At 34.7% G+C, this 18,015-nt stretch overlaps 2 protein-coding genes across 2 annotated transcripts in view; one reads left to right on the top strand and one right to left on the bottom strand.

The window, feature by feature from the left end:
* The first annotated feature begins 7,452 nt into the window (after window positions 1-7,452).
* On the top strand, window positions 7,453-9,838 carry LOC109112525 (transmembrane protein 42-like). The gene is made up of 3 exons (XM_019125416.2): window positions 7,453-7,738; window positions 8,004-8,150; window positions 9,580-9,838. Exons 1-3 carry the CDS (start codon window positions 7,562-7,564, stop codon window positions 9,718-9,720), a joined length of 465 nt encoding a protein of 154 aa, XP_018980961.1. The 5' UTR covers window positions 7,453-7,561; the 3' UTR covers window positions 9,721-9,838.
* A 3,099-nt stretch (window positions 9,839-12,937) lies between these two features.
* Window positions 12,938-18,015, bottom strand: part of LOC109112046 (palmitoyltransferase ZDHHC3-like) — a 6,814-nt gene continuing 1,736 nt past the window's right edge. The window contains exons 3-7 of the mRNA XM_042776171.1: window positions 16,816-16,935; window positions 16,610-16,726; window positions 16,358-16,439; window positions 16,096-16,226; window positions 12,938-14,800 (exon numbers count right to left, since the gene is read on the bottom strand). Of these exons, the coding sequence (XP_042632105.1) occupies window positions 14,642-14,800; window positions 16,096-16,226; window positions 16,358-16,439; window positions 16,610-16,726; window positions 16,816-16,935 (609 nt within the window). The 3' untranslated portion in view covers window positions 12,938-14,641. The remainder of the gene's footprint in view (window positions 14,801-16,095; window positions 16,227-16,357; window positions 16,440-16,609; window positions 16,727-16,815; window positions 16,936-18,015) is intronic.

The following is an 18,015-nucleotide window of genomic DNA, read 5'->3' as shown; positions in this document are numbered from 1 at the left end:
AATGCGTTCATGGCTGTATATCTTAAGAGTCACTAAATCAATCTGAGTAATGCCGAGAAGTGGAGCTACTGATGGATCTGTGCTGTGTATTTACCAAACCCTCCACATCAGGTTTCACTACAAGAGGCCAGAGATAGATTTCTTTGTGACAGCACGACACAGCAAACACACTGCAGATCAATGTGAGCTGAGAGAGCTCAGGCTCAGATCAACTGCATTACTGCAAAACGCTTAAAGCAGTGCTGCATGATTTATTGAAATAAAACCGAAATCGTGATATGGCTTAGTGCGACTATCAAATCGTAAAGGCTGCAATTGAATTAGATTAATACTGTATATATGCACTGTGTTTCTGAATGAAACAAGGCACTACGTTCATTTGCATGCGAGCAGCTCATTATACTGTTTTCTATGGAAGATTATTTCCGCCAAGGAAAAAATTATTTCCAACATTCCATCTCACAATTCTTACTTTTTTCTTGCAATAACAATTTTATTTCTAACATTTTATCAGAAGTAAATGATCAACTATGGGATATAAATTGCATGAAAAGCAAGAATTGTGAAATAAAACGTACCTTTTTTTATTCCTTTATTTCTGGTTGGAAATTTTTAACATGCTTTCCCGTGGGTTTCTGTCAAAATAAAAGTTCAATGGTTTAATGTTTGAAAATGAAGAAATAAAGACAGCCATGTTAGTATTGTAATTTTAAAGCTTACGCTTAAAATTAATTATTATTTTAATTATTATATTTTTCTTAAATACTCTTTTTATATATATATTTTACAGTGAAATATTACAATAGTAATAGTTCTTATTTTGTTTTTACTTGGTAAATTTTATTTAATAATACTTATAATTGTTATTACTATTAATAATATTAATATTGTTGTTACTATATTGTTATTACTACTATTTATTATTATTATTATTTTAAATACCCATAATGATAAATAATTACAAGTTTTTGGCCAAATTGTGCAGCCCTTTTAACAAGCACAGCAAACCTGGATTTTTTTTCTTTTTTTAATATTTCACAATTTTATCAGAAAAAAATTCAGTTTTTTTTCCCCCTAAATAGAGCAGCCCTATTCCAAAGAAGCTTGTTCCAACAATTGCCTGCTGCAATTTCAGCTAATCTGTGCATAGATAGAGCTAATCTGTGTCTCATCCTGCATCACTGAGTCCTGGAGAACATGATGAGCTGTGATTTACTGTACAGCTGCAGCAGATGTTTATTATATGTGAATATGAGGGACGAACGTTCAGTCTGTGTTGTGTAACTGTGTCAGTGCAGCAGGGAAAATTTTAAAGATATAATTTCTTTGTTCAGTGTTTGACATTTCCATTGTCTCTTTGTCACTGTTTTTTTTTTTTTTTTTTTTTGCTGTTGTCCAGCACATTTTGATGATGATGATGATGATGAGCCCATAAGACCTGGAAATCAGGAAATCCTTCCCATTTTCTTGTTGTTTTGCTGGTGGTCACATATTAATGTCTGAACACACACAATCGGACCACTAACATCTGCTCACAGTCCCACAATCCTAATGATCTCCTGTGTTCTCCTGCATTACTGAATGTATAGTGTTAAATATTTGCCTCATGGTTTCTAGGGAAACAAAAACTACTTTCTTCTTGTACTAAATTATGAGGAACAGAAATAACACGCAGTTTTATGCTTTATCACAAGAGTATAAAATTTTGTAAGGTTGCATAATTAACATTTACGTATGTTTAATAAATGCAAATGCACATATAGGCAGGGGTCTGGACGCTAATGCAGCGGTCTGATTTCTTATTTAATGCATCTGAATAATTCATAAGAACGGAGGAGATGCACATCAGATCAGATTCTGCTTTCAGATGATATTCATAGTCTTTTGAATGATCCGCCGCATTGATTGTGTGTGGTGAGATGTTGCAGTGTTTTGGCATGTGTCTGCTGATGCGTGCTGTCATTCACTCGCTCTGCTGCCGTGTGTAGGCTATATCTGGCCTTGACATGCTCACAATGAAAGTCGTTCCAGCAGAGATGTTCCTGTCAAATTAGGTCCAGCACTGGATCTCTTAGAGATGCTGAACAGAGAGACGTGACAGTACAGCCTCGACTTAAGCCTGTTACACTCCCGCAAACTCCAGCAGGCTTTACGTGAGGAGTATCTATCTATCTATCTATCTATCTATCTATCTATCTATCTATCTATCTATCTATCTATCTATCTATCTATCTATCTATCTATCTATCTATCTATCTATCTGTCTGTCTGTCTGTCTGTCTGTCTGTCTATCCGTCTGTCTTTCTGTCCGTCCGTCTTTCTGTTTTTCTATTTGTAGTTTATCTGTCCATCAGTCTATCCATCCATCTGTCTGTCTATCTATCTATCTATCTATCTATCTATCTATCTATCTATCTGTCTATCTATCTGTCTATCTATCTATCTATCTATCTATCTATCTATCTATCTATCCATCTGTCTGTCTGTCTGTCTGTCTATCTATCATTATCTCTGCTAATTAACTCCTCGTGTTCTTCACACTTTCAGGAAGGAAATATTGCACATAAGAGATTAATTATCCTTGTGGTCTGGCAGAGACAGTGACCTGTGACAACCTTTAATTGCTTCTGTCTGTTGTTCATGGGAAAGTCTTCCACAGAAACACAAGCTGGTGGATTTTCTGTCCCTCAGGCATCTGCTCTGTTCTCTTATGCTGCTCATTGTTCAGAGTGTTATTGTGCTAATGAGAAAGTCTTCGAGTTAGATGATCTCTGGAGGGATATGCGTGGAAACTTCAGACTTTACTAAAGACAAAAACATGCAGCTCATGACCTCAAGCAGCTTGAATCTTCCAGTTTAATTGATTTCAGAGAAGTTGCTAGAAGATGCTAAAGGAGTTTTGCAAAGAAAAGTTTTGCAAACTTTTTAAATCTCACGACTTGCTCTTTTTATTTTTGAGATGCTGTTTCTTCAACTGAGACTGATCAGATCGCAGAACATCCGTCTGGTAGTTAAACTTGCCAGGGGAAGATGAAGAAGAGGGAAAAGAGGAAGTCATTCATGTCCGGAGCACAAACAGAGTGAATCTAGTTTCCTCTACTGGCCTCACAGATACATAACACCACTAATATACCTCCCAAAATAACAGAGGGTTGCCAAAGCAACATTTTATCAAAATAAAATACAATAAAAATTAATAAAAGCTGTATAGACATATTTTAAAAAATTACAAAAACAACAAAATTGACTAAAATAAAAATAAATATGTAAAATACAAAAATAAAAACATATATATATTATAGATATGCCGTGTCTATATATTATATATATATATATATATATATATATCATTCTGAACTCTATTGGGGTTAGACAACACGTCTCAGGACCTACCCATTGTCGAAATCATACTCTAGATTTAATACTGTCACATGGAATTGATGTTGATGGTGTTGAAATTATGCAGCCAAGCGATGATATCTCAGATCATAATTTAGTTTTGTGCAAACTTCATATAGCTAAAACTGTAAATTCCATTTCTTGTTACAAGTATGGTAGAACCATCACTTCTACCACAAAAGACTGCTTTGTAAGTAATCTTCCTGATGTATCCCAATTCCTTAGCATATCCAAAACCTCAGAACAACTTGATGATGTAACAGAAACTATGGACTCTCTCTTTTCTAGCATTTTAAATACAGTTGCTCCTTTACGCTTAAGGAAGGTTAAGGAAAACAGTCTGACACCGTGGTGTAATGAGCACACTCGCACCCTAAAGAGAGCAGCCCGGAAAATGGAGCCCAACTGGAGGAAAACAAAACTAGAAGTATTTCGTATTGCTTGGAGGGAAAGTAACCTATCTTACAGAAAAGCATTAAAAACTGCTAAATCTGATTACTTTTTCGTCTCTTTTAGAAGAAAACAAACATAACCCCAGGTATTTATTCAATACAGTGGCTAAATTAACGAAAAATAAAGCATCAACAAGTGTTGACATTTCTCAACATCACAGCAGTAATGACTTTATGAACTACTTTACTTCTAAAGTCGATACTATTAGAGAGAAAATTGTAACCATGCAGCCATCAGCTACAGTATCACATCAGACAGTGCACTATAGATCCCCTGAGGAACAGTTACACTCATTCTCTACTATAGGAGAGGAAGAATTGTATAAACTTGTTAAATCATCTAAACCAACAACATGTATGTTAGACCCTATTCCATCTAAGCTCCTAAAAGAGGGGCTTCCAGAAGTCATAGATCCTCTTCTGACTATTATTAATTCCTCATTGTTATTAGGGTATGTCCCAAAATCCTTCAAACTGGCTGTTATTAAGCCTCTCATCAAAAAAAAACCACAATTTGACCCCAAAGAACTAGTTAATTATAGACCGATCTCGGATCTCCCTTTTCTTTCCAAGATACTAAAAAAGGTAGTATCCTCACAATTATATTCCTTCTTAGAGAAAAATGGCATCTGTGAGGATTTCCAGTCAGGATTTAGACCGTATCATAGTACTGAGACTGCTCTCCTTAGAGTTACAAATGACCTGCTCTTATCATCTGATCGTGGTTGTATCTCTCTATTAGTGCTATTGGGATCTTAGTGCTGCGTTCGACACTATTGACCACACTATTCTTCTTTTGCATAGACTAGAACACTTTGTTGGCATTAATGGAAGTGCATTAGCATGGTTTAAATCGTACTTATATGACCGCCATCAATTCGTAGCAGTGAATGAAGAGGTATCATATCGTTCACAAGTGCAGTATGGAGTACCGGCAAGGCTCAGTACTAGGGCCGTTACTCTTCACGCTTTACATGTTTACCCTTGGGAGATATCATCAGGAAACACGGTGTTAGCTTTCAGCTTATGCTGATGATACTCAGCTCTATATTTCTTCGCGGCCTGGCAAAACATACCAATTTGAAAAACGGAATGCATAGTCGATATAAAAAACTGGATGACGAGTAATTTTCTTACTGCTAAATTCTGAAAAAACAGAGGTGTTAATTATAGGGCCTAAAAGCTCTGCATGTAATGACCTAGAACGCTGTCTAAGCCTTGATGGCTGCTCTGTCAATTCTTCGTCATCAGTTAGGAACCTAGGTGTGCTATTTGATAGCAACCTTTCCTTAGAAAGCCACGTTTCTAGCATTTGTAAAACTGCATTTTTCCATCTCAAAAATATATCTAAATTACGGCCGATGCTCTCAATGTCAAATGCAGAAATGTTAATCCATGCGTTTATGACCTCAAGGTTAGACTATTGTAATGCTCTATTGGGTGGTTGTTCTGCACGCTTAGTAAACAAACTCCAGTTAGTCCAAAATGCAGCAGCTAGAGTTCTTACTAGAACCAGGAAGTATGATCATATTAGCCCGGTCCTGTCAACACTGCACTGGCTCCCTATCGAACATCGTATAGATTTTAAAATCTTGCTTATTACTTATAAAGCCCTGAATGGTTTAGCACCTCAGTATTTGAATGAGCTCTTATTACATTATAGTCCTCCACGTCCGCTCCGTTCTCAAAACTCTGGCAATTTGATAATACCTAGAATATCAAAGTCAACTGCGGGCGGCAGATCCTTCTCCTATTTAGCGCCCAAACTCTGGAATAACCTACCTAACATTGTTCGGGAGGCAGACACACTCTTGCAGTTTTAAATCTAGATTAAAGACCCATCTCTTTAACCTGGCTTACACATAACATACTAATACACTTCTAATATCCAAATCCGTTAAAGGATTTTTAGGCTGCATTAATTAGGTAAACCGGAACCGGGAACACTTCCCATAACACCCGATGTACTTGCTACATCGTTAGAAGAATGGCATCTACGCTTATATTAGTCTGTTTCTCTCTTATTCCGAGGTCACCGTGGCCACCAGATCCAGTCTGTATCCAAGTCAGATGGTCACTGCAGTCACCCGGATCCAGTATGTATCCAGCCCAGATGGTGTATCAGCACCTAGAAAGGACCTCTACAGCCCTGAAAGACAGCGGAGACCAGGACTAGAGCCCCAGAGACAGATCCGCTGTAAAGACCTTGTCTCAGACGACCACCGGGACAAGACCACAGGGAAACAGATGATTCTTCTGCACAACCTGACTTTGCTGCAGCCTGGAATTGAACTGCTGGTTTCGTCCGGTCAGAGGAGAACTGGCCCCCCAACTGAGCCTGGTTTCTCCCAAGGTTTTTTTCTCCATTCTCTCACTGATGGAGTTTTGGTTCCTTGCCGCTGTCGCCTCTGGCTTGCTTAGTTGGGGGACACTTCATTTACAGCGATATCGTTGACTTGATTTCAAATTATTGCACAGATACCATTTTAAACTGAACTGAGCTGCATGATGACATCACTGTATTCAATGATGAACTGCCTTTAATTGTCATTTTGTATTATTGACACACTGTTTTCCTAATTAATATTGTTCAGTTGCTTTTGAGATATCTTTTTTTGTTTAAAGCGCTATATAAATAAAGATGACTTGACTTGACTTGACTTTAGATCAGAATCTGAAATTCAAGAAACGCAACTATTGCTTCTTGCTTTTACAGCAGCATATGCACAAATCATTAGTCGCATACACATCAAAATTAGCTTTATTAAGATAAGAATTAAAGCAGAATGTTCTGAACACAAATGTACCTGTTCAGTTGATTTATGCCTTATTTGATCAAAATGTATGATCACTCATGTCACCACATGACTTCAGATCATAACTCAATACTCTACTTATAATGTATAATATCTAATGTATAATAACATATTTGTGTAATAAAAATGGAAGAGCAGGCTAGTTAATTGCCACTTATTGGCCTGTTTAGCCAAGCTCTTCATAAAAACATGCAAAACATGCTACAGATTAATAAAATAACACGTATTATGTGCATTTCGTATTGAGTGATTTGTTATAAATGTTTTCGGTTTGTAAAAGATGACTACGTACATGTTTGAACTTATTTTTCGTTGCACTTACAGATTTTTGACCAGCAGTTCAACTGATTCGGAGATTCCAAAAGCTTAACCTGGCAACACATTTTTATGTGTTTATACTTTCTTTTTTGTTTTGTTTTTAAAACTGTAGGCCTACAACCTTAATGGTTTGGTGTTTTTAGTTTTTACTGTTTTAATAAAGAAAAATAAATCAGAAAATAATATTAGCTATACGCAAAAGATTCACGATAAGAGATGCTTAGCTCTGATCTAAATAATGATTTTGTCTTTAATTTCACTTCTAATATTCATTAATTAAAATATTAAATTGATTATATGCCTATTTTTAAAAATCGATTTGAACCTGTTCTTGCCATGATTTTTTTTTTTTTTTTTTTATGTCCAGTGGGTGTATGTAATTAATGTGTGATTAATGTGTAATTAAATAGCGAGTGTGTTTTATTTTCACTTACACAATGCGTAAAATGCGGCATGGACTACATTTCCCAGCATGCACCGGACCCGCTCGCTTCTCGCAGCGGTGATGCTGATGGAGTGTTTTCGCTCGCGGTGCTGGAGTTGTGATGGGTCTGCTGGAGTTCCGCTCTGATCGTCATGCTTCCCGGGGTCCTTTACGCGCTGCTGGCGGGTTTTCTCGGCGCGGTCGCGTCCTCCTCCGCCAAACTGTCTCTCGGCACTGACTACCTGAAGGGCGTGTGTGAGACGGGACTGCGGACGTGGGGCGAGCAGAGGAGATTCACGCAGCAGAACGACACGAGCGCCTGCGACTGGGTGAGTGTGAAACACTGCCGAAAACACAATCACTGTTTCATCATTGTTCAAATAATACTCACATTTATTGCATATCTGCTGTGATGATGATGCTACGTGACAGACACGCGTGACCTTCAGCAGAGCGTGCGCACGTGTTATAATCGGTCCTTAATATTTACACAGCCGGTGTGCATTCATATGAACCCCATTAGCCTTGCATGACTTGTGAATATTGCAGTATACGCTAAGTGATTTGTAATTGTCCCACTTTATTGTGTTGTAGCTGCACATCCCTCTCCGACTGCTGTGTGGAGGTCTGCTGTTCACCTGCAACGCTGTGATGTGGACGTTCCTGGCCAAAGCTCTCCGCAGCTCGTGCTCGTCCACCCGCACCACTGTGACCACCACCGCCTCCAACTTCATCTCCTCTGTGAGTATCAGCACAGCTCCACCTGAAGAGCTGAGTGATTGGTTGGTCAGTGTGCAAACTATAAAAATTATAATAATAAAAAAAAATAAACTTAAAATCTTAAAAACTAATGGAGTAGTCAATTAAGAACAAAATTGAAAGTTAGAAATCTTTGTAACTTTACTTTTTTTGTGAGTGCAATTAGATGCAAAAAAATAGAGAAATTATTAATTATGCAAATGATGAATTTAGCTGATTAATTATTTTATCTATGCTATCTATCTATCTATCTATCTATCTATCTATCTATCTATTTTTTTAAAATAAAATACTTAGCTTGTTATGTTGAATGACTGGAAAAATCAGAAAAGTAATTATTTATTACTTTATTATAGATGCACTCACAAAAAATATAAACTTAAAGGTAATAAAGTGCTTGCTAGCTGATGAATTTTAAAAAAATAAATATTTTAATGAATGCATTATCTTAAATTTTTTTTTTAACAAAATCCTTACCTTTAAAAACAATCTTGAAAAACTAGAAAAGTTATTTATGAAAAAGTATGTATAAGTGATTATTTATCACTTTATTAGATAAAAATTGCACTCACAAAAAATAAAAATTCTAAATAATAGTGATTTCTAGCTGATTAAATATTTAAAAAAAAATATCTTACAAAATTATTCTTAATTCCTTAGCTTGTAATCTTGAACAAAACAGAAAAGTTAAATCACTTTATTGTAGGTTAAAAAAATTGCACATACAAAAAAATAATAATAGAGTGATTCCTAGACTATGAATTATTTTAAATAATTATTTAAAAAAATATCATCTTAAAAAGTTTCTCATTTTAAAAATCCTAAGCAATTTGGACAACTGAAAAAAATGAAAAGTGATTATTTATCACTTTATTGTAGCTAAAACAGCACACCAAAAAATTAAAATGTAATCAAAATAGCACAATTTTAAGCAATTATGTTTTAAAAATATTATTTAAAATTACCTTAGCTAGTAATCTTAAACTAAAAAATTCAGAAATGTGATCATTTATCACTTTATTATAGATCATCATTGCATTTATACATTTAGTCATTTAGCAAACTCTTTTATCGAAAGTGACTTACAAATGAGGAATACAGCAAGCGATTCGCAGCAGATCATACAATCCTAAATTTCAGACATGGTTTAGAATAGTGCAATTTCAAAAACATTAGTGTTTTGTTTGAAAGTTTGACTAATTGTGCTATACGTGGAAAAAGTTACTTATTTTTACTTCAGCTTAACCTAAAATAAATAAAATAGTCAATTTCAGCATAGAAAATAATAATTATTATTATATCTCGTTTAAATCTTTTAGAGGTTTTGAGTTCCAACTCTTCTGCTTGTTAAAGTGTTTACTGATGTCTTATATCATGATGATGAAATGTTCATTTTGCGTTTGCTGAACAGGCGTTTCTGGGGCAGCTAATATTCGGGGAGACGCACATGGCCCTGTGGTGGGTGGGCATCTCTCTTACTCTCTCTGGTCTTCTGGTGCTTCATCACACGTCGCCCAACCTCACCCAATCACACGACAGCAAGAGAGAATGACGCTGGCACGCGTGAACGTGCATGCTGCATTATTAGAAGAGTTCAGTGTGTTTTATAAACATACTGTATGTGACCCTGGACCACAAAACCAGTCATAAGGGTCAATTTTTCAAAAATTGAGTTTATTTAATAATATTTGTGTTTTTTAAATAAGCTTTCCATTGATGTGTGGTTTGTTATGACAGGACAATCTATCTAATATTTAGCCGAGATACAACTATTTGAAAATCTGGAATCTGAGGGTGCAAAAAAATCTAAATATTGAGAAATTCGCCTTTAAAGTTGTCTAAAAGAAGTGCTTAGCTAATCAAAAATTAAGTTTTGATATATTTACGGTAGGAAATTTACAAAATATCTTCATGGAACATGATCTTTACTTAATATCCTAATTATTTTTGACATAAAAGAAAAATCTATAATTTTGCCCCATACGATGTATTTTTGGCTATTGCTACAAATATACCCCAGCGACTTAAGACTGGTTTTGTGCTCCAGGGTCACATATCAGAAAAACATTAATATCATCGCTATTCAAACTGTATTGTAGTTTTGTTAATATTTTGAATTAGATTTTATTTTTATATTTCCTGTTTCCATTTAAATTTTAGTTAATGTTTTCATTTTTTTTAAATATGTATACTTTTTATAAATTTTTATTTATTAGTTTTAATGTATTTATTTTTAGCTATTTTGCTATTTCAAATTAAACTAAACGAAAATGAAAAAATATGGCCTTGGCAACTAGCTGAAATAAAATAAGCTTATGTTTTAATGGTTAATGGTTTTAGTTAGCTAACCATGGTTGACTAACAAACAAATAAATGAATAAACCAATAAATAAATACATAAATCAATAATAAATACATAAATCAGTAAATATAATTTGATTTAAATAAAGTCATCTTTCACTCTCTGGCCCACATTTCCAATTGCAGCAACTGATCGTTCAATCTGACTATTGTTATGTTTCATGCCCTCTATGACATCACTTCCTTCCATCTCCAGAGGGTCAGATATTGAATTTCCTCCCTCATCCTCCAGCACTGTGAGCACGACGTGCAATAATAACACCAAACCTCTCCAAATGTTGGCATTGCTTTTCCCAAATATGCCACATGAATTATGCATGCAAACATCCAGTGATGTGAGAGCAAAGACACTTCCTGTAGCTGTACGAATGAATGCAAACCAAAGCCTGTTCTTCAGCCCCTTCTGCAGACACACGGAAACTTGTCAGGAGGATACAATGCTGGAACACAACAGTTCGTACTCTGTATTTAACTAGTGAAGAAAGATCATTTAGCTTGTTTGTAAAAATGTGCGCTATAAGATCAGTAGCATGTATGAAGAAAGCAAATGCAGTCAGTTTTGATTTCATGTTGACTTTCTGCAACATTGTAGCTCTTTTCCAAACCACCTAGACCAGGTAGAAACCCCGTTAAACCACCTGGTTTATCTGGATCTTCCAGGACACTAAAGCAGGTTTAGGTCATTATTGGAAGGGGCTAAAGGGCGAGGTCAAGGTCTTGTACTTCCTGTGAATTATTCTAGTTCTTCCTTTGTTATGGGTCTCGATTGGGCGCATGAACCAGAGACTCAGAGCAGCTAAATATGGTAGATATTAATAAAATAAAAATGGACCAAATGCATTACACACATCCACTCGTCGTGCAAAAACACCAAATGCTTCCAGAATCCAACATAATGTGATGTTATGAAGTCCCTGGCAATGTGATGCCGCCTATGTTTAATGTTGAGAACGTTCGTTCTGCTGTGTTTAATTAGAAATATAATAATTTGCAAATAATGTTTGAGTTTGTCATAATTCATCTGTTAAAGGATTTACGGTGACTTTCTGTCAACAAACAGCTGAACAATGACACTAAATTTACACTTAATAACAGCGGTCACCATAGTAACTATAGAATGTAGTATGCTGAAATATAAATGATTAAAGTATGAATTATTTGCCTTTTATGTGGGCATTCCTTTTGTGTTGTTATGATTAAAGGAATAGTTTAGCCAAAAATTTAAATTTGCTAAAAATGTACAGGCCAACCGAGATGTGGATTGTTTGTTTCTTCTTGGTAAAAGATTTGGAGAAATGCAGCGTTCCATCACTTGCTCACCAATGGATCCTCTGCAGTGAATGGGTGCCGTCAGAATGAGAGTCCAAACAGCTGATAAAAACATCACAATAATCCACACCACTCCAGTCAAGCAGTCACATTGATGAACTGGAGTGGTGTGGATTATTGTGATGTTTTTATCAGCTGTTTGGACTCTCATTCTGACGGCACCCATTCACTGCAGAGCATCCACTGGTGAGCAAGTGATTCAGTGCTACATTTCTACAAATCTGTTCTGATGAAGAAAAAACTGAATGGCCTGAGGGTGAGTAGATTTTCAGGAAATGTTCATTTTTGTCTGAACTATTGCTAGAACTAATGCATTTCTATTTAGTACCAAATAAGTAAATATTGTGCATTGGGGGCCAGTTTGTAAATTTTTGACTTTGATTTCAAATTGCTATGATTTATTACTCAAAGTAAATTAAGAGATAAATGAAAGAAATTCAACTGCCATGTTATAATAATATCTGTCTCATTCATGTACAGTAGCAAATGTCATCCACTTATGTAACTGTCACTGTATAAATAACAGGCCGCATTTATACATGTGTAAATGGTTTTATTTAATGCACAAACTAGCACTCTGTAAACTCATCCAAATGAAATGATTCTACTTGAGAGATTCATTAAACTGCTATAAAGTGTTGTGCGATTCTTCTTGTTATTAATTACTGAAGGCAAATGAGCATGTGTATCAGCACAAAATACAAACAAACTGCTTCTTAATTGAAGTTATATTAGATGAAACTCAAGCTGGTATAAAATCATTTTAGATGTTTGAATTTGTAGTGTATGGAAGACCGTTTCCACCACAGAATAAAAAATAAAAAAGGTAATTGCAAATTTTATTTCACAGTTCTGGCTTTTGTCTTGCAGGTTTGATTTTATATCTTGCAATTTGCGTTTGTTTCTCAGATTTTTGACTTTTTCCTTGGAATTGCAAGGAAAAAGTCTGAATTGTTTGATAAAATGTCATTTATTTTAATTTTTTTAACCTGTGGCAGAAACATCCATGGTAGACTTCTGGAGATTTTATTGCTCATAAGCAATCAAAAGACAACAAAGAAGGGAAAAACACCACAATGGAAAAACAACAGAAAGAGAAATTTATTGAATTGACTTTCAAAGTGAAAGTAACCCGAAACACCCACAACTGCATTAAGATATTGATATATTTAAAATACATGCACAACATAAAGCATAGATTAAAGAGACAGTGATTATGAGCGACCCGTACAGACCCGACAGGAAATACTGATCCAACAGCAGAGCCGTTGAACACTTCAATGCACTGAAATCCAACCAACAAACTTTCAGTCGTAAGCAGCAAAGTGGGGCCATCAAACCACAAGACCCGACAGAATTGTGCTGAAGGATAAAATAAGCCAGAGAAAGCCCTGAAAACCATTCAGGGACTTCTACAGCTGTCAGTCTCCACAGTTTCAAAGCTTTCGAGGCTGCAGACGGTGAATATCTGATGGTCTGAGCTGGATTTGGGAGAGAAGCAGGATTGATAAGAACATGATGTGAACCTGAGGAGTCACAGGACGAAGACAGCAGCCGTCTGGATTCAGGAAGACCGAGCTTATGCTCAAATACTGTAGTGACACCATTACTGAACCACAACGGAAGAAATCCATGAGTGCCACCGCTGAGACACAGTGAAAACCGTCTGGAGAACGGCTGAACGTATTACAGTCACAAATGTATTTCTAAGCCTGTAACAAGCTACTGCATTTATAAATGAATTAGATTAATCTCATAAAACATGTCAAAAACAGCATATTTCATTCCAAAATCAACATGAAGTTTCAGGCAAAATGCACAGGTATTAGTACTAATGAAAAACTTTTACAATTTTAGTACTATATATATACACATTAAATATTTTAATGTTAATGTTTGATGACTTTTTTTATGTAATTTAGTAAAAAGACTATTATTAAAAATGAGAGTAGTTAAAATGGAAAATAGAAAAAAGAAACGTGAGCCAAAATTCACAAAATAGTATTGAAGACAATATTTAATGAAAATCTATAATTATTGTAATGCAAAAAGTGTGTGTATTTTTAATGTAATTCAGTAAAAATGACTATTACAGTAATGATAATCAGCACTGAGTAATGTATTTAGAATAGTTAAAATGGAAAATAGTAATATGAATATAATGTCACAATGACAAGAAAAAGATTTTGGTATGGAATATGACCCAGACATGTTTTCATGATATTCACCCATTAGTGTTATGCAAGTTATGAATTCTTTTTGCTCAAGAAAGGAAAAAAGGAGATTTTGTGTCATTTTACTTTCATAATATAATAAAATTTGGCAACAAAAGATTCCTCACACAGTACAGCAGCCATTCTGTGCTAAGGCTTGAGCAGAGAATCAACAGCACAAGCGCAAAATGAAAAGGCGGTTCCTAATTATCCAGCGAATGTAAAGGCATCTGTCAATCAAAAAAAAAAAAATTCACACCAACAAGAAACGCTAGTTATTTGCCACGGCTGGTGATGGCTAGTAGGTTCATGGTCAAGGCCTCTAGAATCTCACCGGGCGACTAGATCAAGTTCATCACAAACGTCATTTGTAAATGACGGCGTTCACAGTGTGGGATTCGTTACAACAGTGCGTCAGTGTCACTCTCCGAGGCTGTCAGTGTCTCGATGAGCGTAAAGAGGCCACTACAACAGCGTGGCGTGGTGTTCTGTGCAGGGAGGTCTTTCAGAGCAGACAGAGTTAAAAAGCAAAGAGATGTTTGTGTAGAGATGGAGGAGGTGACGACCGTCTCAGACCACGTACTGGTAGAGATTGGCCTTCCCGTGATCCGGTGTGGCAAACGGACTCAGCCAGGCCAGAGAGAACGGGTGACCGAACACCACCTTCATGTTCATCCACTTGGACTTTTTGGCCCATCGTTTCTCTTCTTTCTTCAGCTGCTCGATTCCCTGCGAACAGAGAGACTCACACTCTCAGATAATGACGAATGAGAGTTCGATCAGATGATTTCTGCATTCAGTTTGAATTGAATCCATCTAAACGCTTTCTTCAGGTAATGTAGAAGTAGGGATGTAATGATTAACCGCGAGCCGGTTTAAAATAGATTCAAATATGTGATGATTCAAATCGGTTGAGATGCTAAACAAATCGCGATTCAATTAGGGGGAGGAGTTTATATGAATGTATGTCTGAGGGAAACTTACTATCTTTAGAAAAGTTTAGATGGTATTTTTTCTTTTCATCTTGCCTCTGTATAATGCATATTAAAGTTTATAAGTGTAGAGCTGCTTTGTTTACAGCGGAAACTAAGGAAACGCTTTTTTAAGCTCCACCTGCTATAATTAATCTAAAAATTTAAAATTGCTTTTGTTGTATTACATGCAGCATTTGTTTGAATCATTTGTAAAAATGCAGTTTTGCAGATGCTTTTATCCTAAATGGAAAGAGCAGACACAATGAGGTCAATATGAAGAGATTTATTTTATTTCTGTTACTTATTATGAGATTGGGGCTTGTTTTAAAATCTCAATTTAGTTTTGTTATTTACATTTACATTAAAATTTGCCATTTAGCAGATGCTTTTATCTAAAGCGACTTACAAATGAGGTCAATAGAAGCAATCAAAACTAACAAAAGAGCATAATATGCAAGGACCACAGTTATTATATTTATTATAGTGGTTGTATTCAATTTCACTAAGAAATGTGCAGAATTTTGTCCAAAAATAATAAAAGGACACAAAAATCATTTGTCTTGAATATAATTTATCAAAAAATAAAAAAAATAATTGTGAATCGAATCATGAAATCAAAATCGTGAATCAAATTGAATCATGAGTTGAGTGAATTGTTACATCCCGATGTAGAAGACAAATCCTTCTCACATGGGCTGATATTTGTGTTTACAATAAAATAGTTTAACTAGAATATTAAAAATGAATAAAAACTAAATAGGCATATAGTTTTTTTTTCATATATCCATTTAGTTCTTATTAATTTTATAATAAAATGACAAAAAGACACAACCAAATTATAATACTTTAAAAATATATGTTCTTTTAATGATTTTTATTTTTTAAGTTTTAGTAAAAATAAATAAATATAAATATATACAAAATGTAAAAAAAAAAAAAAAAAAAAGCATCTAAACAATACTAAAATAAAACTACTTAAATTTTTACAAATGTACTGATATTCTATTATAGTTTTTATTAACATTTTGTTTTCATATTCAGCAGACTTACGGTCTCATCATTACAGATGGAGTGAATCTGCGTCCCAAACATCACAGCGGTGAAAATGAGGAAGAGGAGACCCTCAAAGCACAGGAAGATGAGGAGGATGACAGTCGCCGGAGGAGAAAAGGAACTGCACTCTGAGGAGAGGAAACCGTTTAAAAAACTAGCCAATCAATCAAAGCACTCTGTTACAACACAAGCAGCCAATCATTTAGCAGTGAACTGAGGTAATTAAAACCCAGGCAATAAAACAGAAGCAAACACTCACTCGCCCAGTCCTCTTCAAAACAGAAGACAAAATGGAGAGTGACCATGATGAGAGCGTGAAGAGAAATCAGAGCAATGTACATCTGTAACAGACACAAGAGGCAGAAGGTCTTATTAATCAATTAAACAGAATTAAATAAATATTAGAAATTATATATTTTTTTACTAATATTAAAATGAAAACTGAAAATATAAAAATGAAAACATTTTTAAATATTAAATAAAGTATCTCAGTGATACTGAAATAACTCACAGTGAAGAGCACAAAGTATTTTTGGTTGTTCTCTCCCACACAGTTGTTGACCCAAGGGCAATGATGGTCCATCTTCTTGATACAGCGCTTACACACACTAGACCGAGAAAACACACACTTACAATGAGACATTTCCAGGAAACTGCTTCTGTATTTAAGGTCAGTGTGTGTGTGTGTGTGTGTGTGTGTGTGTGTTTTTATGTTACGTGATGTGATGTGTCAGGTTTGATGCTGCAGCATTTGGGACATTTATACACCACCTGTCCAGGCTTGAGCTGCAGACTCTCTATAAACTCTTTAGTGGCGTTTCCCTTTGGAACGGCTCCCTGAGGTGAGAGAGAGTCAAAACACACATCTCCTGATATGCATGACTTTGTTTCCTAGCCATTTAGCATCAAATAATAAATCAGTTTCATGTTCAGAGTCTGTATAAGTCAGTCATTGGTAGTTAGATGCTTGCTTGGCGACACATCAACTTCCGATTTAACCAATCACATGAGTTTGGGGCGGGGCTATCTGTATGACCGACTAATCACAGACAAGGGGACTGTTTTAATTCTGTATGAAAATAGTCATTATTTTTGCCAATTCAATTTAGTGACACAAAAGGCAAAGAAATTACTTACTTCATCTATAAACATCAAATATAATCCAATTGGCTGCAATTCTATAACTGAATTATGAGTTAAAAGGCCCATTCACACCAAGAACTATATATAATATATATTATAATCGGTCATATATATATATATATATATATATATATATATATATATATATATACATTACAGGCCAAAAGTTTGGAAACATTATATTTTTAATGTTTTTGAAATAGAGTTTCTTCTGCTCATCAAGCCTGCATTTATTTGATCAAAAATACAGAAAAAAAAACAGTAATATTGTGATATATTATTACAACTTAAAATAATTGTTTTTAAATTTATTATACTTTAAATTATCATTTATTTATTGATTGCTGAATTTTAGGATCATTATCACATGATCCTTTAGAAATCATTCTAATATGATGATTCATTATCAAAGTTGGAAACAGTTCTGCTGCTTAATATTTTTTCAGAACATGTGATACTTTATTAGGATACTTTGATGAATAAAAAGTAAAAAAATAAAAAATAAAGAAAAGAAGCTATTTTTTTAAAATATAAATATTTTGTAATAACAATATACACTACTGGTCAGTAATTTGGGGTCAGTAATTTTTTTTCTTTCATTTTTTAAATAAAATCAATACTTTTATTCAGCAAGGATGTGTTAAATTGATAAAAAGTGATAGTAAAGAAAATATATTATTAGAATATATATTATTAGAATTTTTTTTTTTTTTTGAATAAATGCAGTTCTTTTTAACCTTTTATTCATCAAATATATTAGACAGCAGAACTGTT

This window comes from Cyprinus carpio, chromosome A19 (genome assembly GCF_018340385.1).
Source record: "Cyprinus carpio isolate SPL01 chromosome A19, ASM1834038v1, whole genome shotgun sequence".
NCBI lineage: Eukaryota > Metazoa > Chordata > Actinopteri > Cypriniformes > Cyprinidae > Cyprinus > Cyprinus carpio.
Note: the sequence above shows the minus strand (reverse complement) of the source record. Positions and strands in the feature narration are given on the sequence as shown.